This window comes from Rhopilema esculentum, chromosome 4 (genome assembly GCF_057945365.1).
Source record: "Rhopilema esculentum isolate cy_ngs chromosome 4, ASM5794536v1, whole genome shotgun sequence".
NCBI lineage: Eukaryota > Metazoa > Cnidaria > Scyphozoa > Rhizostomeae > Rhizostomatidae > Rhopilema > Rhopilema esculentum.
Genome location: NC_142818.1, coordinates 14020881 through 14048806, shown reverse-complemented (window position 1 = coordinate 14048806; position 27926 = coordinate 14020881). Strand labels below are relative to the sequence as shown.

General features: G+C 35.0%; 2 protein-coding genes across 2 annotated transcripts; both read left to right on the top strand.

Annotated features, from left to right (window-relative positions):
• The first annotated feature begins 18 nt into the window (after window positions 1–18).
• Window positions 19–24598, top strand: LOC135690847 (putative ATP-dependent RNA helicase DDX27). Its single transcript, XM_065208526.2, has 23 exons — window positions 19–165; window positions 6244–6384; window positions 6607–6660; window positions 7041–7104; window positions 7332–7402; window positions 8132–8233; window positions 8578–8683; window positions 8859–8971; window positions 9167–9227; window positions 9774–9924; window positions 10173–10272; window positions 10387–10528; window positions 10739–10875; window positions 11053–11151; window positions 11330–11412; window positions 12273–12367; window positions 12632–12717; window positions 13039–13135; window positions 16452–16492; window positions 16835–16964; window positions 18006–18108; window positions 24227–24277; window positions 24430–24598. Exons 1-23 carry the CDS (start codon window positions 76–78, stop codon window positions 24443–24445), a joined length of 2133 nt encoding a protein of 710 aa, XP_065064598.2. The 5' UTR covers window positions 19–75; the 3' UTR covers window positions 24446–24598.
• Window positions 18132–20948, top strand: LOC148960465 (uncharacterized). Its single transcript, XM_089115282.1, has 2 exons — window positions 18132–20797; window positions 20901–20948. Exons 1-2 carry the CDS (start codon window positions 20528–20530, stop codon window positions 20946–20948), a joined length of 318 nt encoding a protein of 105 aa, XP_088971408.1. The 5' UTR covers window positions 18132–20527.
• Window positions 24599–27926: the final 3328 nt, after the last annotated feature.

Here is a 27926-nt window from a genome sequence, read left to right as displayed (position 1 = left end):
TCCTCGATCCAGGCTTTTCTAGAAAACTCGCGTTTGTGTTGAACGACCACAACAACAGCACGCTTCTCAGTAAAAATGGCGTCAGTCATGAATAGGATAGGGACTATCGAATCCGACGAAGATGTTGAAATCTGTGAAGACAGCGATGATGGAATGAAAGAAGAGGTAAATTTTTCAATATGTAGCGGTACACATTAGATGGCATCAATAAATCGCTGCGTCTGCTTCGATTTTTACTTCTACTAAACACAATCTTGCCTATCCCTCCTATACTTATTTTCCGGATTGGAATCTTAAAAAATTCGTGGGGGATCTGTTTCATGTCCATGAAAATTGCGCATTTGCAAATAGGACGAATAAAGATTTTGTGCGGTTGAGACTAATTACCATTAAAACACAGTATGTAGCTTTTGGGTCTACATTTCAGAGAAGAACATTAATAACATCAGTAGCGGTGATAAAAACAATATAGCAAAGATAAACATCTTTCATAATTCCTGAAACTAAGAACGAGGGGGACCCAACCAGATGAGAATAGTTTCCGTAAACCAAAATCTGCTCAAACTTTGAAATCTACATGCATTGTAATGAAAATTTTTGGTCATCCTGTCCCATGTTTATTTTACTCCCAGGAAAGATAAAAATATCCTTTACATGTTTGCTGTTATGTGGCAGGTTTTCAGCAAACTATTTATTAATTATCATGTTTATTCATTATAAGGTTTTCAGCAAACTCATTATCATGTTTGCAGGTTTTCAGCAAACTATTTGAAATATTAATGCACTAGCGCCTGTCCCAATTTCTTAAAGTCTGTGAGGTATTATCCTGCATGCAATTTGGTTTCCGCACAGGTCACTCGACTGATCATGCTCTTATTAGTTCAACTGAAACTATAAAATCTTCTTTGGATAAAAACAGATTTGGATGTGGAATTTTTATTGATCTTCAAAAGGCTTTTCATACAGTCAACCATGATATACTTCTAAAAAAGTTGGAACATTATGGTATCAGGGGCACTGCTCTAAGTTGGGTTCAATCTTACCTTATTAACCAATAAAACAGTTTGTTTCAATAAATGGCCATTCTTTTTCTCTCACAAACATATCTTGTGGTGCTCCCCAAGGATCAGTTCTTGGGCCTCTGCTATTTTTAATATACATCAATGACCTATCAAATTGATCACAGTCTCTATCTTTTTTTCATTTTGCTGACAATACCAACATTTACTGTGACTCTGATACTTCTAACCAAAAAAATCAACAGAAAACTAAAGAAAGTTAAGCTTTGGCTTGATTCAAATAAGCTTTTGAAAAGACAAACTTTTTACTATTTCACTTCCCCAGGAAGAAATTGTCAGAATTCACCAAGGTCAAAATTGGTAAACAGTATATTCAATGGACTAAGCATCTAAAATTTTTAGGAGTTCTCATAGACAAATATCTGACTTGGAAGTACCACACAATTGAGCTTTGTAAAAAACTTTCTAGAACTGCTGGTATTTCTTCAAAGTGCAGCATTATGTCCCCTTGCCTGCTCTTGTCTCTCTCTTGTCTCTCTCGCTCTTGTCTCTTTTTCATCAGAGAAAAAAAATGAAATTGGTCATGTTTGTTTCAAATAAAACAGAAATTACTCCTGGATTCATTGAAACAAATATTGGGGTAAATTTTAGACAGATAAGTAGCTTTAAGATTGCTCTACTTGGATATAATATTACCTCAAAATAAGCAAGTAAAATTTTCCCTAAAATTATTTGCACAAACGTTGTATTATTTTAAATGAAGTTTTCTGGTCTGTTATGTCAGGAAATTTGGAAAAATCCACTTCCATGTAAACAATATTGCATGAGTTAAGGTCCATGAAATAATGGGTAGTAACACAATAGGGAGGAACAGGCCTTTCCCGCAGACGCGGGCTATAGTCTGCACCGTGGAAAACCCCATGCAAAAAAGTTTTGCAGGAGCTTTTTTCTGCCCACCTAGTTGTTTATAACAACGCTCTCATTGAATCTGCTTCTTCTCACTCTCTAATGTTTTAACTACCTAACGCTATTTATCAGGGTATTCATAAATAATGTCGCGTCAAAGAGATATCTGGTTTTTATAAATAGAAGTAAATTTCTGTTTCTTTGGACATCAAATGTTAACAAACTATAGTATTACCTGTTACAACTAGCAATGGAATAGATAATGGTTGTGCAGGAAAGGAACAACATAAAGCCTAAAATAGCAAGAATGAGAATTGTTACACAACATTGTCAAGTACAAAATTTGTGTTATGAATACACTCATTTTTTATAAGAAGCACACTATAAGAAACGACAACTGGGCATTGGGGAAAAATTAAAAAAGTTCGTAAACAGGAATAATTCATTTTTGCTCTTTGTCTCTTCAACAAGGTGAGATAGACGGTTGGGATTTGTCAAAAACATAGAACCAATCATTCACCCTGTCTGAACTCTCTCGTTACTTTTGATCCGCATTTCTGCTTCCCATTATGCTTTGAGGTTTATGTATATGTTATTCGCCAACTTTTATCATGTTATTTTTTCGCTCTTCCGTGCTTTTTCAGATTAAGAAACTCTTAAGAAAGAATGAGTATATTGGAATTTCCTATAGCCATTAAGAAACTGGAGTACTCCAAGTCAACCTTCATTTCAACTAAAAAAAAATTTTTTTTTTAGTTATTCTTTCTTGAATTTTTAATGCGAATCAACTCAATCTTCCATTATTTTTTAAATAACATTGTACTGCTCTTTAGCTTTTTGAATAAAGACGAGTTTCATTGGATAATACTCAATAAATCTGTGTTCCTACACAAAACGTTGCCATTTTGCAAAAAAACCTGATTGTCATTTTAGGAGTAGTAATGCACACAAAACTCTATTCTATTTGTTAAAAAAGTGCATGTGACAGTATCATCTGAATCATTGTTTATTTGAATCACCTATGTTCACTGTTCATTTATGAAGACACTAATGAACCAATCACTGTTCACAATTGGCAGTGGAAGATGTTCTAAAAGAAGCTGTAAGTCTAAAATTTCAGTGATTCAATACAATTCAACTTTTAACAACACAACAAACATGCAGATATCTGATAAATTCAAACAATTCTTATTATATACAGCATATGGAATCCATTAAATGATAAAAAATGAATGTTTTAATTATACCAGCATCATTAACTTGATGGCAGCAGGTTAACACAATAAGACAAACTTTTCATAAATAAAACTATGGTAAATTATTGTTGGTATGCAATTTTTAAAAAATTAAACTAGAATTTTCAATCAGGCAATTAAATATCACTAATAAATGGTGCTATCTAATTATAATGGTCAGTTATGGTTTTTCAGTGTTTCCATGATTTAGCACTCAGGCTGCGTGAAATTCTTAATATGGCTGTTTCATGATTTTGTAAACCAACCAAAAACACTGGATATTGTACAATTTCAGCCAAATTTGCACACTGAGCTAATGGTAGAGGGTGTTCCTGTGCTTCGATAATCTTGATAAATGACAAAATCCAGAAACAAATGCCTATTTTCCCGACATGAAATGGACAATTACAATAATTTAGCTTGTTAATGGAGTTTGTATACAAAATGAGTACAGCCATTCAGCAAATTTCTTGGCCTTGCAATCCTTAGTCAACAGATATGTGGGGATTAGATTAGAGAAGGAGCTTTTGTAATTTCTTGTCATTATTTATGCCCAGTCATATGCTGGATTCTTCTAATTTCTGGTGATGTCACAACCAAATAAATTACAACTGGGGGAAGGCAAAATGCCACTAGCATAGATGCTTCTGGGTGTTTCTGGCATTTGTTTGTGCAATGCTAGGCTAAATTCGGGCATCCATATCAAATCATCTATACTTTTGGAATGTTGACACCCTTACCTAACAGATTTTTTTGAAGTTTTTACCAGAAATAGATATCAGTAGAAAGTCCTGAAATTTGAAGCATCTAACGCCAAATGGTTTATGAGTTGTGCGTTTTTTAAATTTAATGTAAATCGTGTTTCTCGACAAAAATCGGCCATTTTGAATTTACTTTATTTAAATATTTTCAGTTTAAGAAATGCTGTAGCTCTACAAATTCACTACAAATCTACAAAACTACCCAGAGACAAATACAAGTTCAAAAATACCAAATGGTCAACTTTTCTTGAGCTATTCACAAATCCATAAGTTTTTCACCATATCGCAAATAACTTGAAAAAAATCATATGGCAGTGTAGATGTTTGGATTTTTTCTTTTGGAGATGATTATACATACACTAAACTTCATTTTTTCCAAATATCGAGTTAGGTTCTCTTTTTATGCTCTCATAGTGAAGAAACAAAGACAAGTTATTTTTCCAGCCCTCTAATATTAGCTCTATCAGATACCATTTGTACAGTAAAAAGAATTCATAGAAAAGAAGAAAGGTAAACAGGCAATTATCATGTCTTAAACATTAAAGGACTTTATACTTGATGAAGTAACATTGGTTTCATATCAGGCTAGTAAAATATGGGAAAAATTAAAATCTATAAAAAATTCATGCCTCGCATACATATTCGTCAACTAAATTGTTTCTTGACATAAGAACAAGGTCCCAGTATTACTTGTGACATGCCACACTATAGACCTCTTTTAGGGTAATTTTAATTGCTCCCTTTCTTGAAATTTCTCTCCCAACTATGTAATTCGCAAACAAGTTCGGTTGACTCTAAAACAGGAAATTGAATCCTGTTTAGGAAACTTTGGCTAAGAAAGGTGAATAAGTGTCAATTGGATTGAATCAACACCAAATTCACATGTTGCTCAAACAAGTTATGTTAAATCAAAAACAGGAAATTTAACACTGAGACGATATGGCAGAGATTTTGGTAAGTTGCTAAAAACACCCTGCAACAAGTTAGATTTCTGCAATATCAGAAATAGTGAATGAGAATCAGATTCAAGTGAGGATGAATTTATTATAACGAAGCACAGTAGTAAAACTTGTTGTTCATTTTGTTCAGTTGCAGAAAAAACTTCAAAGATAATTCCCTTTTTGTTTTTGAGACTACCTTCTTACTAACGTGTGTGGTCTTTTATAAATGGATCCATCAAAAATTTTATTGATACATTTTACATTTTCTTAAAATCGCCCGCCTGATTCCAACAAGTAGAGCGACTTACCAGCCGTCCGCCAAAATTCTTTAGACCAGGTCTGAATAAACCTTTTTGTCTTGGATTTGCTTCTTTTCTTTTCTTGTTCTTGCTACAAGAAGTAGCTGAGCTTCTTTAAAAATAGGTGGAAAGACCCAATCAGCGAACACTTATTAATTTTTTTAATTTTTTTTCAGCGGACAGTTCACAGTGTCCTTGTGCACAATGAACCCAACACCTTTCTTATGAGTGCCCTCTTGGCCGCTCCAACACAGTCGTGGACCTTTCTGCGCACTTTTTATTCTAGCTTTTAGTAATCGTGATTAGTAGAACCCTATGATATTCCAGCGGTAACTTGTCAACTCGTGTTCCAGTTCTTCACGTTTTCCTGCATCGTTCAATGTTCTTATATTCCAAGTGTCAATGGTGATGTTACTCCTGGCACAGATCTTTTCACCTTTCACCTCTAACTACTTTTCACCTCTGCCGCGATGTCCAACAGAAGGCGCGGTCCTTGGTAACCCTGGTGGCAACCGAGCTAGTGTCTCGCCCTGGTCTCGGTACTTGATTGAAGGGGCCTTCAACCGGAAGCTCATACAACCAGCGATGCAGTACCAGCTTCGCCATGCATCAGGCAGTACTGTGTTACATGTTTTGCCAGATAATCCACCCGTTAATTTTCATTTTGATTGATAAATCTTATTAGCATTATGGATTTCCAATTCAATGCAAAAGTTCGTTCCATGTAGATGTATGAATTTTATCCAATACTAGCAACTAACAAATAATGACTAATAAATTGTGCATAATTCCAACGTATTGCGCTCTGTAAAGTAGCAAATTGATCGACAGGACACTGACATAAACCATGACAGCTTAAGGCCCAGTGTCCTAGAGTCTATAGTAGTAAATCATTAATTGCATGTGAAGCAGAAATGTTTGTGTAACAAGTCCTTCATAACTACTGCCAACAACTATTGGAGACATGGCGGTATTTTCTTCTAAATCGATAGACAAATGTTTTATCATTTCAATTTGCAACTTCATTGTATTAATTTCTGTTTACCTTTAAGTTTCTATCCATTTTCAAACAACTTCCACAGGTCACAAGTAAAAAGAAAAAGAAGTTGAAGTTGAAAAATACTGGAATGTTCTGTGATGATTTTGTTTTTGAATCGGATTCTCTTCATGATGATAACCACTGGAAAATTGACAAACATGTACAGAAGTCAGCGAGGGGTCAGGTATTGCATTATTGATAATGTTGTTCCATTTTGTTGATAATCCAAGAATTTTTTCTTTTTATTTGGTTAACTTGTATTTGTATTTTGGTTTGAATTCATTAAAGGCATGCAACAAAACCTAGTTTTCAAACATTGTTAACATTCTCTGCTTAAAGGTAACTTCAACGAAAACTCCAAAATTTTTAGTCATATCATTTCATTTCGGATTCTTTCCTTTTTTAGAAATCGACATTCAGTCTTGAAGATAGAATAGAAATGAAACGGAATAATAAACAGGTTTGTTCTTCCTTTCTCTTCTCGCCATTTAAATATGATAATTTTAGCCATTTTGAATATATGTTAATGTGAAACATACTTCCCAATTTTCTACAATTTTTATATATAGAAAACGATTTCAGTATTGTGAATGTGAGTAATATCAACTAGTATCTGCTACTTTTGATTTCTTTCTACATTGCGATTGAAGAGAAAGCCATCGTCTCAAACTTGAAATATCCATGCATGTAAGGTCATTACATAATTAACAAGTGTCATGATTTTTATGCTTGCTTTGAAACATAATTTTATGTTAATGATTATTGATATATTCAGTAGCGTGCGATTGACAGCATATTCCTCTCCAGTTAAAACTTTTTCTCCTTTTTATCTTTTTTAAGGTTGTAGAGGCAGAATCTGAAACAGTACATGGCAAGGATGAATCAATCCAGTCTCAATCGAATGGTAAGTCTTGTATTGCTATCTTTGTCAATCGTTGACTTTTTTCATAGAATCTTTGCACTTCCCTGAATTTTCAATTTGTTCTTGTAGCGCTCTTTTCAGAATAATTTTCATCAATGATTTACCTACTATAGAACTCTGCTTAAGTAATTTATCCAGGACAGTCTTCTACCATAACTTGCAGCATTGTTTGGTATATTATCTTATTGAACACGTAAATCATATTATAGATTTGGAATATTTATTGGCTGCAAGAGAGAATGAGCAAACGAGCAGCGAAGATGAGTGCTCGTCTGACGATGTATGTGTATTTGATTTGTATGTATATCTAATTTCGGTATTTAACAATGTATGTGTATCTTTCAACGTTGAAGTGTATTTAATTTCTTGACTTGCGTTGATGTCTTTAGACTTAATCCACTCTCATAATTTTTATAATACAATTTGAAAATGGCTTTGAAAAAGCAAACATTTTACGACATACTAAAAGCTTTTTCGTCTGACACTCCTCAGAGCATAACACGTCAGAATAAGGTATAGTTGGCCAATCAGTGCCGCGAGCCTAAAGAAAATTTACCAATGGTGTCCAAGAGAGAAAACGAACTCCTTCTGTGTACACAATGACTGCTTTTTCGTTTTTATGCAGATCGACTCCAAAACTGCTAGATGAAAGGACGACCGGGCTCTGCCAATTATCCGAAACATGTCGTGTTCTTTCGGAACCTTATTCTGACGTTTTATGCTCTGAGGAGTGTCAGACGAAAAAGCTTTTAGTATGTCGTAAAATGTTTGCTTTTTTCAAAGCCATTTTCAAATTCTGTACCGCAAAAAAATTGAATACAATTTGACTTTGCTAGTGCCAGTTTTACGAAAAAATGCGATTTAACTAATTGCGACAAAGATATAAGATTTGCAGATTTAGGTCTGAACTTATTTTACCAGTTTTAAATTTTGTGATACTTTTTCATTGCTGAAGGAGAATGGGCTATGTTTATCTTACTTGAAAACCAATATCAAAATTAAATTGCAGCCAGACAAGATAATGGATGAGAGCAATTTTTTTGAACACCCAGAACCACAGGTGTTACAAGCCAATTTTTCCAAGCTTAATCTGTCAAGACCTTTGCTACGGGTACGTAATTCTTTGTAACCACTTTCACTCTGGAGTGACTCCTTTTTAGCCTTGAGGTCCCTGGAGAAGATTAGTTGTTAGGCTAACCAGGTTTATCCTCTGTAAATAAAGTTTATCTATCTTATCTATCTAATTACCGCGAATAACTTGATGTGGCTTTTATTAAAGATGAGCCGTTTTAAGCATCATTTATGCTCTACTTTCCAACTTACTTGGCCTTTTACTGACAAGCTTAAATCAAGCAATCTCAGGAGCAATTCGTCTTTTTTATGCAGATTTGTATTTTATATAAATATTTATTTTGAAAAGCCTCTTGATGATAAACGTGTTATTTTATATTTTAGGCTGTTAATGAGCTTGGCTTCCAGCGCCCTACACCAATTCAGTGCTCTACTATTCCGGTTGCTCTGCTTGGGAAAGACATTTGTGCCTGTGCAGCGACTGGAACTGGTAATTCCTCTTTATTTTATACAATAACTTAGAAAAATTCAACTTCTTCTACCAGAAAAGAATGTCTTTAATTCTGAACATGCATATGATTCCTATATATGCATGTTTCCCTTGTATAATAAGCCAGACAAAATCAAAAATGCTTTTGTTTGCCTATTTGTTTTTCTATTCCTAGGCAAGACAGCTTCCTACATTCTCCCAATCCTCGAAAGACTTCTTTTCAGACCAAAACAGGTTCCAACTTCCAGAGTTTTAATTCTTCTACCAACCAGAGAACTGGCAGTGCAGGTATGGATATTATTGCCAAGAAATTTTCTATTTCATTTGATCAAATTGAAATCAAAACACGTCTAAGAAACCAGTTTTAAAGTCAAAAGTAAAACCTTTGTGAGCCTCACTGTGAATTTGGTATTCTATGAAGTTTAGAGGCAGAAATGTAAATATGACTTTTTTTCCTTGATTAAAAGAAAGTATCAATTCTAGGTATATACAGTTTGCAAGTCAATAGCGAAGTATTTAGATGTGCAAATTTGCTTAGCATCAGGTTTGTATAGTTACTTATTCGCTGTTGCTGAAACAATTCGTGGTGATTCGCTGTATGTGTGCGTTGCAATGTGGCAAATGATTAACCACGAATGATCAACCCTTGCCTACCTCAATACCACCGAGCTAGCATATTTTTATCCACCTCTTCTAAGAGTATGGGGCGTAAATTATAGCCAAGAGGTGACCGGGCTTTTCGACTGTCAGTGGTACAAACCATGAATCTTGGGTGTGCCATCTGTTAAAATACAGAACATAACGAATTTATTTCATAAAGAAGGCCCATATAAACAACCTGCTGTCTTCTATTTCACTGCCTTCATCTAGTGAACCATTTGTCAACTATCGCAGCGAATTATCTTTGTGCCTTATTTTGTTCGTTGTGATTCACATCTCAATTGCTTTTAGATTTTTACTGTTCCTGTTACCTTACGACCATAACTAAGACCAATGAACGGAAGATTCGTGAGGCACACAGCTTTATTAGATCATTTAATCCTATCTTGCTGTAACACTGCAATTTGATTATTCGACTTCTTCTGTCAAGGCGGTATGAAGATGAAGGACCAGGAAGCGGAGCTTAGAAGAAATCCAGATATTATTGTTGCCACGCCAGGACGACTTGTAGATCATTTGCAAAACACACCTTCGTTTGGTTTGCAAAATATTGAGATTCTTGTTGTTGATGAAGCAGACAGGTATTTGCCAGTTTCTCTTTTTTTGTCTCACGTGCCTAAAATTGCGTCATGATGTGATGAAACAAAAAATAATTGTATTGCCACGTTTAATCAATATAATTGGGCTTCAAAATTGAAACAGACAGGTGTGAATATACTTAAAAATATAACATATGTAATATGTAATGCAAGAAATTTCCCTTGTGTGTTGTGTTTGTTTTGCGTGTCAAAAATGTATTTGAAAAATTTACAAATTTATTTTTGAATAGAATGCTGGAAGAACACTTTGAGGATCAAATGAAAGAGATAATCAAACAGTGTCAGAAAGGAAGACAAACTATGTTGTTTTCTGCAACAATGACTGACCAGGTATGCTGAAGTCTGAATTCTTAAAAGTTGTTGTAATTCTACTGGCTTTTGCTCTGAACATCATGAGCCTGAAAGAAACCTCACATTCGTGATTGCTCTCCCTTGATTCTCCAGGTTGAAGAACTGGTGTCTTTATCGCTTAACCGCCCAGTTCGCGTCTTTGTCGACCAAAACACGGATGTTGCTTCCTGTTTACAGCAAGAGTTTGTCCGGATACGTCCAACAAGAGAAGGGGATCGTTTGGCTATCGCAACTGGTATTTCGTTGTTCAATTTTTAATTCTAGAAAATTAATTAATAGGAATACATTAGGACATTATCATACAGTTCACATTTTTCGTGAAGCATTATCAATTCACAGTCTATCAATAATGCTTTTGCTGAAATTGCCATTTACGAGCCGTCATTTAGCTAAAGACGGCTGCTTTTCTGAATGTGTTCATCCGTTGAGTTTGCTTCTGTTGTAGCACTTTGCTGTCGTACGTTCAATGAACACTGCCTCGTGTTTTGTCAGACAAAGAAATTGGCCCATAATTTAAGAATTATTCTTGGTATGTTCGGATTGAAAGTCGGAGAGTTACATGGAGATCTTAATCAACTTCAGGTTTGTGCTTTGAGCTTATTAAACTAATAAATAGTAAGATTGTCCGCTCGAGTTAAATTTGAAAGAAGGCATCATATTGGGATATTTGCCTCTTCTTTTTAGCATTTGCAAGTAAATCATTTCTATACTCATGTATTCGTTATCATGAATCACATTTCAAAAGATGCCCTTTTTTAGCGCCTAGAGGCATTGGAGAATTTCAAAGATTCTAAGGTTGATGTATTAGTTGCAACAGATCTTGCTGCAAGAGGACTGGATATCCCTGGTGTGAAGACTGTAAGTTGATAGTTACTTGCTGCCACTATCATCACAAATTCGTTCCTTATTTTAATGCTATTTTTCTGTGACCGCCCGTACAGCAAATCTTTCTTTAAAAGATCTCACCCATAGTATTTTACATAAATTAAGGGCCATTCCCTTTTTAACGTGAATCTGTTTACCTTATATTTTCCAGGTAATAAGTTTTAATATGCCCACATCGTTTAAAAGCTACATTCATCGCGTTGGCAGAACGGCGCGAGCTGGAAAATTTGGAAGGTCAGAAAACGCTTAATTTTTTAAGATTTTTCGGAATTGCTATATCGTCTCTCATTTTATTGCCATTGCTGTTCAAAGTTTGGCCTAAGCTGTGAACGAAGCAAAGAATCTGTAACGTAATTTGAGTCAAATGGTTTGATCCACACAAACGGCTGTAGAGGTGGAGTTGACAACAATTTCAACGAATTGAGTTCTCGTTTGGTAACAATATCAAGTGAACAACGAAGCTAGCTTAATTATATATATAGAGAGAGTTCACTCATGAAATCCAGTTCACTTTCCGCCATCTGTGAGCTCTAAGCATGATCATTATCGTTTCTGTGTGGCTAGGCCAAATCAAGTCACCGCAGCAGACAGCTTAATATGGCGGCAGCTTTCTAACTCTGGTTCAAAACATGTTGAAATAAACGCTATTATTTCCTGTTTGTGTTAGGTCTAAACATTCCTCGTCATAATCTTTGTTTTTGCCTAATATACAACACTCGCTTTTTCTCCATCCCAACGCAAGCTGGATGGACTGTTAACGTGTTGGTTCAGTAGGCCTATTTTATTTTCATACACCTCGAGCAACATCTGCGATACATCCTGACGTCACTGGAGGCATGCTTTGTTTAGCCTCTATTCTGTGTTTTGAGACTTTCCGAGCCTTTTAACAGTATATTCACATTCTATCTTTGGAAATACTTTAATTCATCGAAATCAGCGAAAAGTTTCACGGTGGTTTCAAAAAAAAACTTGTGATATCTGGACCTTAAAAGCACTTTTAGTAAGTATTTACGTTTTTGTAAGGCAGTGTCACGCTTCTTACTTTCCTGCCTTTTAGAATTAAGATTACTTTTTAGATTTTGATTTTCCATCAGGTCAATAACATTAGTTGGGGAGAAAGAAAGGAAGAATCTCAAGTTTGCAATAAAGAATTCCGCGGTGGCTGTCAAGCACCGAATCATTCCACCAGGCTCGTTCATTCTAAATTCTACTTCGTTTATAGTCCATAAATTACTTGTTGTGTTGCTGCAATTAATAGAGACGTTTAAGAATTTGCAAAACAAAATTTTGAATTTGCATTTCATCCTGCCTTAAATCCTTGTCATACTAAACAGTATCAAGAAGTTAAAGTTAGTAAATCCGCGTGTTTTCTAGCAGTTAGTTGTTTTCAGGATTATGCATTTCCCAGTTTTCATTGTTCATTAACGATTCGGTTAAATTTCAATTCTTTTAGATATCATTGAGTCATTCAAGAAAAAGATACAGGATGTTCAAAAAGATGTAGCTGATATCTTAAAGGATGAGGCAGAAGAAAAAGAGGTTTTTTATCGAATTACCTTTTCATTTATTCTTCACGCTGCTTCTTTGCTTTTCCACAAACAACAATTTTCAAGAAAAATGATCCATTTTTAAAAGATTGTGATTTCTATCTTTACCAAAGTTTTGTTGATTTCATATGTCTCATGTTTTGATGCTGTTCCAAGTGAACATGGAACATGTACATCAAACTTATGTATTAGCATTTCGTACAATCTCATTACTCTTTTGTGTCGCTTGAGACCTTAATACGTAGAAGCTTGTGAGTTTCTTGAGTGCCATTTACCTCATGCACATCATTCTAAATACACCTGTACTTCACAGCTACGTATGTCAGAGATGGAAGCAAACAAAGCAAAGAACATGATTATTCACCATGAAGAAATTATGAGCCGTCCCCCAAAATCTTGGATCAAAAGAGGTGAGTTTATATCATGCTCTATTATTTCGTTTATTAAAACAGAAGGTTAGCTTTGATTTGCATATAAGAATCTTTTTAGTGCGTTAGAATTTTCTTAAAAGCTTTGACAGTCATCTCTCCTAAACAAGCAGGATGTAGGGTTGCAAAGTGCTGGGTACTGTTTTTTCTAAGTTCATTTCGTCATTTGTAGTACAGTGATACCCCGCAAACAAGAACATTGGAAAATAAGAACTTACGGACTGCTTTTGTGGAAAAAGAGAACTAAAGATAAGAACCAAAAACAGACTGATTTCTTTCCATGTTCTTATGATATTGTACATATTGAATAAAACATGAAATTCTCAAACTCAGAAAGTATAGTTTTCAAGTCCTGGTGGATCTGAATTGACCTCTGAAGAATTGATCTTCAGAGCCATCAACTGTCAATAAGCATCAAGTTCTCTCAAATGATTTCTGAAATATATCTTCATACTCTAGAAGCTCTTCCCAGGCCTCTCCTGCCCATTTTGTCTCTGCCTGTACGTGTCTCTGCCTGGCACTTATCTTTTCATACCATTTCTCTATATTTTCTTCATCATCAAGCCATTTATCCATTTCATTCTCTATTTTCTTTTTGAACATCCTTCCTATGCCTGCATCAATTGGTTGGACCTTGTCTTGTCTGCGAATCTGGAAGCAAATAAACAATTGTATTACATGTTTCTCTGCAAGTTTCATGGAAAACTTTCTCAGTTTGAAATGAGACATTACCTGCAAATAATACATTCTCATTTTCTTTATCAGCGATTCCTGGTTTTAGTGTTCTTTCTGTCAATTTTCTTTTTGTTTTACTATCCATTCAAGCATTTTGTTGAAAGTAGACATCAATTCTATTGTTATACAGTGATTTCTAATCCATAGCTACATTGCCTTTACCTCTAAACACGATGGCTGGTTTTACTGATTGCTTGCCTTATCCTTTAATGTATAAGGTACAACTGCAAAGTAGCTTGTCTTTTGTCTAGGTCACTTGTTGGTTGACTAACCCATACCTGCTTGGTGCTTTTACCATCATAGGTCTTTCCTTGATTTATAATAAAAGGGAGTGAAACTTGATCCACATTACTCCTGTTCTCAGGGAACCAGTGGCCCCATTTTTTATCATTGCGTGCATTTGTATTGCGCTGTCTGCTTGTCTTAAGAGATTTCCTTAGACTTCTATGAAGCATCTAAATGGTTTCTCTGCAATCCTCTGATGAAATATTTTTCTTGTTGATTCTGTTACGCAAGGAAATTCGTGCCTTTTCTTAAATCTTTGGAACCAATTCTTATTTGCTTTTAAAGAAGAAGCTCTGTTACACCATAGAACTGTTCAACCTTGCACTTCATTCTCTTGCATAACCATAATTTTGAAACTCTAATACCATGTTGTCTTCTTCTTTTAAACTCTGATTCAACTAACTTTGCTGCAAGTGGAAATTCTTCTCTTTGGTCAATGTTATCAGATGTTTTTTTTCTCCTTTGCCTTGCTGGTACTATATTTCCCTTCCCATTCTTGAGCTTGTTTGTATTTATCTCATCCTTGATCTTCAAACGCTTCTTGTTCCATTTTACAACCAAGCACTTATTTGGAATTCCCATAAAGATTAAAACTTTCTGCCACTTATTCTTCATTTGATTTTGCGTCATTTGGTCTAGAAGTTCAATAGTTTTCCATTTGAAATCGAGAGTGTAGGATTTCCTCTCCGAGGAGTCTATCCAAATGTCCCCCTTTGGTGTTTGGATTTGACTAGCTTGAAAAGGCTGACAATCATTGTGCTCAGTGCCTACCAGATACACTGGTTGAGTGTTTGACATGTGCGGTCTGTTAACAGCCTCTTTGGAAACAGAAAGATTCCTGATGTTTCCAATGAACATGTATGTCAAGATATTGCTGAGATGTGAATTTGCATTTGCATACTACACACTGGACCTGACATACATCTAGGCGACCAGGAACAACGCGTATTTTCTTTGTAATGCCAAATTTAAAAAGTATCCGTTGCACCATTAACAGTTTTGAAAACAAATCCTGTCCGAGTACTCCGTTTCCCTCGTGGTTTTCCTTCCACAATCCTGGGAACGAAGCATCCTTTCCCGCCATTATATTTTCAACTCGAGGCCATTTCGTGGAAAAGAGGTTTTGAATGGTAGAGCCTAGAATAATCCATGCTAGAATCACAGCCACAGGAAATATCGAGAACTAGAATGGCAAAACAGATTGAGTTGTTTTGTGAATCTATAATGCGAGGTTATGATGCCTACATGAATGAAATAAAAGTAGGCATTGGAGACATTATGTTCTGTGAAATTCAAGATGAAAATGAGTATGATGATAATGCAGTTGCAATCAAGACCAAGGACGACGCAATTGTGGGGCATGTTCCTGAAGAACTTTCATCTCTTTTTACAAATTTCTTGAAAAGCATGGTGAAATTGAGGCAGAATGTATTGGCTGCAGATTCAACAAGAGTGGCGGAAAGGGGGTGGAACTCCCCATGGATTACAGATTCATTGGAAACATTTTTGACATTTTTGAAGCATTGCAAAATGACTCGCAGAAAATAGAGAAAAGTCTATTTTCAAAAGGCACTGAAGAAAGACTGAAAATTGAAATTTGTGACATAAGGCATTCAAATAAACCCATTCCTTGGCACTCTTTTTAAGTATATAGACATTTTTGTGATTGAGATCATAGAGAACATAGCAAAGCAAATGTTTAATTTGTTTTTGAAAAGCATACAAGTTTCTGAAAATGGGAGCCAAGTATTTCTAAAACATTTTACCATATCAATGTAATAAACTTACCATTTTTGATAACTGGACACCTCAAAGAATGTCAGGGATAAAGAAATTATTTTATTTTCATTTTTTTCATGTTTGATTGAAATTGGTTTGTCACCAACAAAATACCATATCCTCTAACATTTGAAATTCAGCCAGGTCATCCTGAAATCTAGCTACTTTTATCTTGTGCATTATAGTTGTTAATGTCCTTGCGATAAGAACCACACCCTGAAAATATCATAAGTACCACATTTATAAGAACCTAGTCAGTCTGTTTTTCAGAAAAGCAGGTTCTTGTTTGCGGGGTTTTACTGTATCGCATCCTCTTACTGCAAAACTACGAGATCTTTCACTATTGTTGTAGTTTATTTCTGATTTACTGATTTCTTTCTTATTTCTGATTAAGTTTGATTTACTTAATGCATTTATTTCCAATTTGATTTATTTCCAGTTAGGTAAATAAGAACGTGATGCAAAAATTAATGCATAATTACTCATAAATCCATTCCAGGTCCAGCATCTGGTTCTAAGGAAAAGGTTCCAAAAGAAAAGGTTAGAAAAATTATTCTATTCCATTTCTTCACAATCTTTACCTTTGGGCATTCTATTGATTTCATCTTGCTCTTTGTGACTTGCTGGAATATTCCAATGGAGAATTGACTATATTTTAAAGGACATTTTTGTGTGACTTCGTTTACAAGTTTTGATGTCTCAAGCAGGACTTGCTTATTAGTTAGAATTGACTAGTTTGAATGTCATTTGGATTTTATTGCTTACTGCACGCTTGTCAATAACTTCTTACTTACCAACGTCCTGCGTTTTTAAGTTCCACAAACAATGTCATTCACATTAGTCTTTGTTTCTAATGCCACTGTTATTTTGAACATTAAATAGAAGCTGTCGGCAAAGGAAATTCAATCTCTAAAGGAACAAGAATATTTGAAAAGAGCAACAAAGAGAAGCAATAAATCGAAAAGACTTCGCGCCTGCATAGAAAACAACCCTGTCACCTTAAGCGAAAGACGTAAGTATATGCGATTGCCTTTATTTTTTAGCACTTTGTTTCAAGAGCATGTCGTGGCAGTTTCTTTTTGTCTTAACTTGCTGTCATCTAAGTCTTTAATCAAGTCAAGGAACCTTTTCATATCTGCGAGAATTTTTTTACTGGCCTTTATTACCTGTTCCGTGGAAGTAATAAAATTTTTATGTAGTCAAATTTCAAACACTCTGAAACTTTAGGACAATCTTAAGTTGAAATCTAATTAGTTTGATAAATCAGAATCTTCGAAAAATACATATTAATTTTCCTATAATATCCAGAAATATTCAGTCTTAAAAACATTTCATCAAAAAGATTTCAACACAGTGACAGCTTTCAACACAGAATGCTGCTAAAATAATCGAAATTTGAATGATGGGGTTTAGTTTTTAAAGAAGAAGGTGAAGGTGAGATTGGCTCAGTTTTAGGGGTCCCGGACCATAAACCTGTTGGTCTGTAATTCGATTAACAGACTTGAACAAACTTTCATTAAGAGATGCAAAAACCGTACAAACCTAACGAGTCTGGCTTGGATGACGGTTTTGGCAAGTAGAAGAAATGTTCTGCTGACAGAACAGAATTAGATGTTATTTTTTTTCTCTTTCAAAAAGCTCGAAAAAAGCCTGATGCTTCGTTGAAATAGAGAAACATCACAGTTAAGATGTATTTCAGTAATTTTACATAGTGTTAAAATGAGGAAAGTTGGGACCATTAATGGCTGTTTTGAAAGAAGGTCTGTACCTTTTGGCTTTCATTTTTGAAGATCAATTCTATTTTCCCTGTAATTCCACGCGTAGGAATCGCGAGGTGTAGACTCATCGATCACGAAAGTTTAACCTTTGTATTTATAACCTTGACGTTGACCGATGTAACCATATGCCTAGTCCATCCCTAGTTTATTCCTAGTTCCATTATCTAATCGCTAGTTTCAAATTAGTTCTTTTTTCTTATTTTGTCTCTTTTTGTAATTTGGAAAGCTTTTAATTTTCCATTGTCACAACAGTTGAAAACTGTTTCATTTTGCAGCAAACCACAAAAAGAAAAAGACCGAAGAAAGAGCAAAAAAGCAGGGTTTCGAAAAAGAGTTGACAGATTCAAGTTTAAAATCACTTAAGGAGTTCCGAACCCGGTACGGAATTCCTTTGCCATTTTCTCTCCTTACATATCATGATTTGACTTTATAGTCCAGCTGTTAACAACCAAAAACACCCAGAATTGTGCACTTAAATGATTAAAGCATGAAACTTTCCAGAATAGCTAATGAGTTACTCAGTAATCATATCTGATATAGTGCCAGTCGGTATTGTGCTCGAGATCCGAGAACTGCGCATGTCTGTATGGAAACGAGGCTTAGAATAAAGTACTCCCTAATCACTTTATCAAATCACCCTAATCCCTAATCATTTTTGTTTGAAAAACTTTCTGCGATATGTGCAATATGCAAGGAAGCAATCTAATACATATCCGAGAACTGCGCATGTCAGCACGAAAACAAGAAAATGATGTCAGCATGTTTCTCTTGTAAATCAAAATTTATTCTTGGGAACGATTCAGCAAATAAAAGGTTATTCTTTCGAGCGAGCTAGGATGCCCTACTTATTGATGTAGTGGTCACGACATGACACATTTGCTGAATCCGTTTGAAGAGGAAGGAGAATATTTGCTGGCGATTCATACCAAAGATGTCAAGTCTAATGAAGTGATCGAGACAGTTCGCAATGCTAAACGTATTGGTGAAGAACATTTCAATCTGTTTTTGAAGGAGCGATTTGTTGAAAAAAGCAAACCTGTCAGCCATCCCATAAAGAAGATGTGCCTATCAATCTTTGATACGCCAGAGAAAAAGAAAGTACCCGCAGATAAAGCTAAGCTACATGTTCTTCAACAAGACTGCTCTTTGTTTTCACGTCTTAATATAGCATGCCAATTCCGCGACGGAAATCTAGAAGATTTCTTCAAATATGAGAATCAGCCATGGCCCCAGTGGCGTAGCGTCCGGGTATTCAAGGTATTCAGTGAATACCCTGAGATTTCTCAGAAAAAATATTAATACGACGTATAATTGTAATAAGTAAAAAATGTTTTTGGGCTATTGATTCTGGTTGAATTCGTTACCTTCGATATTCTACATTTTGTATAAGTACAAAATATCACGAAATTGATGGAAACGATAACGCTGCGAAGCATAGAGAAGCTGGGAGATCTTTGAAGCTAATTTTGAAGATTGAGCTACTTCATGTTGAATAGAGATCGGTCATGAATACGCAGTGAATACCCTAGACGGTACTTTAACCAATCAAAATGCTCCTTTCCATGAATAATATTTACCGTTAATCAGCTAAAACAATGTTCCTGTACGCTGAGAAATATGCAGCGTACAGCCTCAAAGTTAGTTCAAAATAGTCTCGTTTTGAGATCGATATAAACAGTTAATGGACGTCGGAGCCGTTGGAGTGATGGAGCTTCATGAAAAACAGTAAATATGACTTATTTCAAAAACTATTGCAATGTCCGTATTACTGTTTCATAATCATTCTCTCATTTGACCCCTAATCTTAATCTACCAACAGCAAAGTGGAAAGGAAAGGTAGGCTTCTGCATAATACTACACTGACTCAGATCTGTGCCCTTTAGAAATACCAATTTTGTTATTGCTTGTCAATCAGGGATGCTCCTGTTTGCATTATGTGATAGAATTAAAGTAAATGCAGATTATCTTGGATAATATCCTTATAGTTGCCTGGTGCATTCAGTTATATTGTTGGCCTTTTTTGTTTGCATTATTCGAGCGCATTCAGTTGCATTATTGTGCAGTCTCATCTCATTACCTTGGATTCTTTCAACCATTAATTTGTATCGAAAATATCACTATTAGGTCATGAAGAAAAAAGTCTTTACTGCATACCACAAACCATTTATAACTCGTGTTATGCTCTATGTGAATAATTTCGAAACTTTCGAAAGCCCTTTTGTATTAAGGTATCAAGAGTAGGTGTTTACAGTTACTTCCTCTTTACATCAGTGCAAATTTTTGACGATTCAACAACAACTATTGGGACTTGTTTCGACCAGTAAAATGTTACTGACATTCAATGATATGTTTTGATTTGAATTACTTTTGATGAAATGGTTAGTGGTAATTTGATGCAATGTATGAGTTTGAAGAGTATATTTGCGTTGGGTTCTTTAGCAAAGTATCGTTTTCATCATAGTAATGCCCTGACAGGGCAGTACTTGCAAATGAACCAAAAAGAAAATTAGATAAAATTTCAATAGCTAGTCCTTTTAATCTTCCTATTATCCCCTTATTTTCATCAAGCCCCATTGAGCCACACCCTGCCCCACCCTTTTGTTAAGTAGAGAATACCCAGTTGAAAAAGTCACGCTACGCCACTGCATGGCCCCCTTCACTTTCCCAATTTGGCCAGCTCAGAGAAGGCCAAAAAGCAGACCTCATTAACTGCTTAACAAGCCTATCAGCACAAGTTCCGACTACGACCAAACCATCTGTTGATGCAGTCATTATTGATGGTGCTGTCATTGTCCAGATGCTACAGCCTAAAACTGTGCGCTCATTCGATGAATATTTCACAGCCATATTCGCCTCTTACATTCTGAGAATACTGCAAAATTCCTCGCGAATTGATCTAGTATGGGATGTTTACAAAGTGGACTCGTTGAAGAAATCACTGCGAGACAAGGGAGGTTCTGGGCAACGTCGGAAAGTGATGGCCTCAACAAGAATCCCGACAGATTGGAAAGGCTTTCTTAAAGTAGATGAAAACAAAGACGAGCTGTTTAAGTTTCTTGCAAACAAGGTTAGCAATTCTTTGCAATTCTGAACAATACTTTTCTTAATAATGTTGATGATGCTGACATATGCTTTTAGTTTCTGACAATAATTTATTTTATATGTTTCAGTTGGTTTCATTGACGATTCCCGACGGTAAGGAGATCTACACCACTTAAGCCTGGTTTCCACTGGGCGATTATCGCGATAAAAGCGACAAATTCAAATGACTTTTCGCTTTTATCGCGACAATCGTCCAGTGGAAACATGATTTAATCGTGATTATCGCGCCACGATTATCACGATAAGGACGACAAACGCGAAAATCGCGATTGAATTTATCAATGTAATGACAGTTTCCATTGCACGAATAGAACGATTAGCGCGAAAAAATTTGTTTGTACAATCAACATGGCGCCCCTTACAAGAAAGCATCTCTTTGCGAGAAAAAGGTCTTCTTATATTCTGCCACCTTTCTCCAGGCTTTGGAAAGACATTCTTGCATTTGCAGTCGATTTTTATTTTGTTGTAAAGACATGGGTACAGCTTCTGCTAGCTGTTCGTCTCGTTGAACACAATCGGGATCCATTTTGTCAAGCTACGCTACTTGGTTTATAAGTTTTTATAAGAAGGGTGTTTCAAATAATTTATTGCCAAAAAATGATTCACCCCTAGAAACTTCCCAGGCATGCCAAGACTCTTTCCTTGACGTTAACGTTGTCATGGTGATCGAGGTATGCCTTTCGAAATTGATTCCAATGACGTCAATTTTGGCGATAAGCACGATTAACGCGACAGAATATCAAAAAATTTTGATATTCTGTCGCGTTAATCGTGGCGCGATAAGCACGATTGTTTTTAAAGATTTCATGTTTCCACTGGCCGATTATGACGATTGTCGCGATAAAAGCGAAAAGTCTGTTGAAGTTGTCGCCTTTATCGCGATAATCGCCCAGTGGAAACCAGGCTTTACGGCGACGATGATTTATGGCTCTCTAGTACTCAAAGAGATGTAGATTACCTTGTGCCCTGCAGCCATGAAGAGGCAGATACACGGTTAATTGTTCATGCGCGTGATGCAACTTTAAGCGGACACCGCCGGATACTCATCAAAAGTAATGACACAGATGTTGTTGTGTTAGCCGTTTCAGTTGCTGGTTTTATTCAAGCTGATGAGGTCTGGGTTACTTTTGGCTCTGGCAAGAATATGCGGTATATCCCTGCACATATAGTTGCAAAATCTTTAGGCACTGATAAGGCATCAGCTTTACCAGTTTTCCATGCTTTAACAGGGTGCGATACTGTATCATTTTTTGGAGGACGTGGGAAAAAACAGCTTGGGAAATATGGAAGATCTTTCCTCAGTTAACGCCTGTCCTGATGACCCTAAAAGCTGCGCCAACAACAGAAGCCCTCAGCAGACTCATGCCACTGCTTGAGAGATTTGTGGTTCTGTTATATGATCGTACCAGTAGCCTTAACAGAGTCGATGAGGCGCGTCAGGAGCACTTCTCAAAAAAATCAAGGAGTATTGATTGCATCCCTCCTACGCAAGCAGCCCTCCACGAGCACGTTAAAAGAGCGGTACATCAAGGAAGTTTTGTTTGGGGTCAAACGCTTCTGAAACAGCCTATAATTCCAAGTCCATCAGAATGGGGATGGCAGCGACAGGGCGTTATGTGGACACCATATTGGACAGAACTCCCTCAGGCAAAGGATACATGCTATGAACTAATCCACTGCAAATGTAAGGGGCCATGCAGGGGTCGCTGCAAATGTACAAGAGCTAATCTGGCATGTACGGGACTCTGCAATTGTGGGGGCAACTGCCAACAGTAGTTTGTCTATTATGTATGCTAGTTACCTTCAAAGTTCGTTACTTTATAGTTAGAATTGTAAACAAGATAAGCAATACCCATATAAAAAGTAGCTTGCTTACATACACATTTCGCAGAAAGATTATCAAATAAAGATATCTAAATATAAGGTGACTAGGGGTACTTAAATCTTAGCCTCGTTTTCATAGAGAAATGCGTTGCTATTGGATCCATAGCACAATTGCATACTGGATATATCACAGAAAGTTTTTCCAACAAAAATATCAGTGATAAAGGCGTACTTCACTGTAAGCCTCGTTTTCGCGCTGACATGCGCAGTTCTCGGATATGTATTAGATTGCTTCCTTGCATATTGCACATATCGCAGAAAGTTTTTCAAACAAAAATGATTAGGGATTAGGGTGATTTGATAAAGTGATTAGGGAGTACTTTATTCTTAGCCTCGTTTCCATACAGACATGCGCAGTTCTCGGATCTCGAGCACAATACCGACTGGCACTATATCAGATATGATTACTGAGTAACTCATTAGCTATTCTGGAAAGTTTCATGCTTTAATCATTTAAGTGCACAATTGTGGTCGATAACAGCTGGACTATTAGTGAGAGGTTTTATAGAAAGAATAGTTACTCTTCTGATATTCCTGTTAACAAGTGGGCGTTACGTGTGCTGCAATAGACTTTTTTCAAATAAAATTTTGGCTGTACAAAATTTGAAAATGTCAGTTTTTAGCTTTCAGTGTTATGTGAAGTGTTTGCTTTTTTCCAAGTCATAAATTTTTTTTCTTTCAAAGAAAATTTCTTTACCAGATTAAGGTATTGCATTCAAAAGTTCCACAAACACACATCGTTCGCAGATCTCAACTTGATTTTGGCACTTCAACTTAAATAATTTTCAAAAAGAATTTGCTTTTCACCTGTAAATCCCAAATAAAGCATTTTTGTTAACCTTTTATTGTGAAATTGAACTTTGATGATCTTTTTTGGTAATCAACCCTTCTCAGTGTGTTGATGCAGTCCATTCCTGAGCTTACACATCACATCTTTTGTACTGAGCAAGTCAAACCATTTTTTATAGCAATATATATTTAAAAAAAAGATTGACCACTTTTTTAGAACAGTGTCATCGTAGAGCATTTCCATGAAAACGTTTTCATTGGCACTGTTTTCTATTATCGAGCTTTTTCAAATTATGAGAATTTTTTGCGATATACATTTTGCAGACAATTTCAGTGCAATATACTTACTTGTTAAAGTGGATACCTTTATAGCTTGAAATAGAAAAATTTTAAATTAACCTTGAGCTTAGATTTTTTTTCTTATTTCTTCTTCTCTTTTTTATATCTTCGCAAGGTCTTGGTCATCACCTTTCACTTTGATAGAAATTAAAATTTATTAATTTGCCTTTTTTTGAAAGATATGCAAAATCTTGCAAAGTCAGTGCTTGAGCCTTTTTTAATTTGTGAAGAACTTTTGTACATTATGAATTTTTCAAGGAACCCATTTTCAAGTTTCTGTTTTTAAGGCCTGTGCTTCAGCACGCCGTTATTGTTGGTGTGGCAATCGACAAGTCTTTTATTTAAATGCAGAAATAACATGCCGGTCTTCTATTGTTCACAGGTCTGCTGTTAAAGCGAAGAAGAAGAGTGGACAGTTCAAATCAAAAAAGAAGTGAGTCCTTTTCTCTGCAGATTTGAAATCTTGTCACTGCAACTGTGATTAAACGTCACTTTAGTGAATCGCCAGTTGTTGCAGATCATTCCTTTGTTAGTCTATCACGGTCAAGATCAGAAACTGATTGCCTGGTTCTTTTCTATTATTAGGTTTAAGCGAAGATAAAAAGATCTTGTGAACGAAAATGGCTGCTTTGTGATATCTTTTGTAACACAGAACTAGGCTGGTATATATGGTGGAGCTGTGACAAGAATGTCTAGGAAAGAAGTGCATTTTAGTTTATCACGTAATAAATGGATATAAATTTTTTGTTTTTAATCGCATTGTCTCTTTTTACTCTCTGTCACCTTCTGAATAGTTTGTGTTCAGAAATAGTCCCAAAAAGGACACTTTTGAGATTATGTCATCAAGAAATGTTCCCCTTGTGATGTCTGATCTAGAAAGCTGCACCTTTAACATCAACATTTCGAATGCCTGCTGATAGCCAGTTACTTTTTGTTACCCTAGATTTTAACTGTTCCAAATCCTGAATTGATCCATATCCTGAACAGATCAAAATCTATTTTGGTATTTTCAAATACTAGTATGATATGTTTCCGCTTTACCGTGCTATTTTCAAATACTAGTTCAATATGTTTCCACTTTACCGTGCTATTTTCAAATACTACTATCATCTGTTTCTGCTTTACCGTGCTATTTTCAAATACTACTATCATATGTTTCCGTTTTACCGAGCTATTTTTAAATCGTAGTATTATATGTTTCCGCTTTTTTCTGTTATTTTCAAATACTAGTATGATATTTTTCCGCTTTACCAAGATATTTTCAAATATTAGTATCATATGTTTCAGCTTTTCCGTGCTATTTTCAAATACTACTATGATTTTTTTCTGCTTTACCGCGCTATTTTCAAATACTACTATCATATGTTTCCGTTTTACCGAGCTATTTTTAAATCGTAGTATTATATGTTTCCGCTTTTTTCTGTTATTTTCAAATACTAGTATGATATTTTTCCGCTTTACCAAGATATTTTCAAATATTAGTATCATATGTTTCAGCTTTTCCGTGCTATTTTCAAATACTACTATGATTTCTTTATGCTTTATCATGCTATTTTCAAATTCTAGTATGATATGTTTCCGCTTTACCGACCTATTTTTAAATGCTAGATTTATATGTTTCCGCTTTTTTCTGTTATTTTCAAATACTAGTATGATATTTGTCCGCTTTACCAAGATATTTTCAAATATTAGTATCATATGTTTCAGCTTTTCCGTGCTATTTTAAAATACTACTATGATTTCTTTCTGCTTTACCGCGCTTTTTTCAAATACTAGTATGATATGTTTCTGCTTTACCATGCTATTTTTAAATACTAGTATGATATGTTTCCGCTTTACCGTGCTATTTTCAAATAGCAGTATGTAATATTTCAGCTTTCCCTTGCTTTTTTCAAATATTACTATGATATGGTTCCGCTTCACCGCGCTTTTTTCAAATACTAGTATGATATGTTTCCGCTTTACCGACCTATTTTTAAATGCTAGTTTTATATGTTTCCGCTTTTTTCTGCTATTTTCAAATACTAGTATCATATTTTTCCTCTTTACCAAGCTATTTTCAAATATTAGTATAATATGTTTCAGCTTTTCCGTGCTTTTTTCAAATACTACTATGATTTCTTTCTGCTTTACCGCGCTATTTTCAAATACTAGTATGATATGTTTCCGCTTTACCGTGCTATTTTTAAATACTAGTATGATATGTCTCCGCTTAACTGTGCTATTTTCAAATATTTCTATGATATGTTTCCGCTTTACCGTGCTATTTTCAAATACTAGTTTGATATGTTTCCACTTTACCGTGCTATTTTCAAACTCTAGTATGATATTAGTTATAGTAGATGTTTCCACTTTACCATGCTATTTTCATAGACTTGTATAAAATGTTTCTGCTTTACCGTGCTGTTTTCAAATACTACTATGATTTCTTTATGCTTTATCATGCTATTTTCAAATTCTAGTATGATATGTTTCCGCTTTACCGACCTATTTTTAAATGCTAGTTTTATATGTTTCCGCTTTTTTCTGTTATTTTCAAATACTAGTATGATATTTTTTCGCTTTACCAAGATATTTTCAAATATTAGTATCATATGTTTCAGCTTTTCCGTGCTATTTTCAAATACTACTATGATTTCTTTCTTCTTTACCGCGCTTTTTTCAAATACTAGTATGATATGTTTCTGCTTTACCATGCTATTTTTAAATACTAGTATGATATGTTTCCGCTTTACCGTGCTATTTTCAAATAGCAGTATGATATGTTTCAGCTTTCCCGTGCTGTTTTCAAATACTACTATGATTTCTTTATGCTTTATCATGCTATTTTCAAATTCTAGTATGATATGTTTCCGCTTTACCGACCTATTTTTAATGCTAGTTTTTTATGTTTCCGCTTTTTTCTGTTATTTTCAAATACTAGTATGATATTTTTCCGCTTTACCAAGATATTTTCAAATATTAGTATCATATGTTTCAGCTTTTCCGTGCTATTTTCAAATACTACTATGATTTCTTTCTGCTTTACCGCGCTTTTTTCTAATACTAGTATGATCTGTTTCTGCTTTACCATGCTATTTTTAAATACTAGTATGATATGTTTAAGCTTTACCCTGCTATTTTCAAATACTAGTATGATATGTTTCAGCTTTTCCGTGCTATTTTCAAATATTACTATGATATGGTTCCGCTTCACCGCGCTTTTTTCATAGACTTGTATAAAATATTTCAGCTTTCCCGTGCTGTTTTCAAATACTACTATGATTTCTTTATGCTTTATCATGCTATTTTCAAATTCTAGTATGATATGTTTCCGCTTTACCGACCTATTTTTAAATGCTAGTTTTATATGTTTCCGCTTTTTTCTGCTATTTTCAAATACTAGTATGATATTTTTCCGCTTTACCAAGATATTTTCAAATATTAGTATCATATGTTTCAGCTTTTCCGTGCTATTTTCAAATACTACTATGATTTCTTTCTGCTTTACCGCGCTTTTTTCAAATAAAAGTATGATATGTTTCTGCTTACCATGCTATTTTTAAATACTAGTATGATATGTTTCCGCTTTACCGTGCTATTTTCAAAATAGCAGTATGATATGTTTCAGCTTTTCCGTGCTATTTTCAAATACTAATATGATTTCTTTCTTCTTTACCGCTCTTTTTTCAAATACTAGTATGATATGTTTCTGCTTTACCATGCTATTTTTAAATACTAGTATGATATGTTTCCGCTTTACCGTGCTATTTTCAAATAGCAGTATGATATGTTTCAGCTTTCCCGTGCTGTTTTCAAATACTACTATGATTTCTTTATGCTTTATCATGCTATTTTCAAATTCTAGTATGATATGTTTCCGCTTTACCGACCTATTTTTAATGCTAGTTTTTTATGTTTCCGCTTTTTTCTGTTATTTTCAAATACTAGTATGATATTTTTCCGCTTTACCAAGATATTTTCAAATATTAGTATCATATGTTTCAGCTTTTCCGTGCTATTTTCAAATACTACTATGATTTCTTTCTGCTTTACCGCGCTTTTTTCTAATACTAGTATGATATGTTTCTGCTTTACCATGC

Bases quoted from the DNA above. Each gene is read 5' to 3' on its own strand.
- LOC135690847 (XM_065208526.2), top strand. From the start codon at position 76: ATGGCGTCAGTCATGAATAGGATAGGGACTATCGAATCCGACGAAGAT. The intron at 8,684-8,858 runs GTAATTCCTCTT...TTCTATTCCTAG, and splicing joins CTGTGCAGCGACTGGAACTG to GCAAGACAGCTTCCTACATT. The intron at 11,413-12,272 runs GTCAGAAAACGC...ATTTTCCATCAG, and splicing joins CGAGCTGGAAAATTTGGAAG to GTCAATAACATTAGTTGGGG.
- LOC148960465 (XM_089115282.1), top strand. From the start codon at position 20,528: ATGCTACAGCCTAAAACTGTGCGCTCATTCGATGAATATTTCACAGCC. The intron at 20,798-20,900 runs GTTAGCAATTCT...TATATGTTTCAG, and splicing joins TTAAGTTTCTTGCAAACAAG to TTGGTTTCATTGACGATTCC.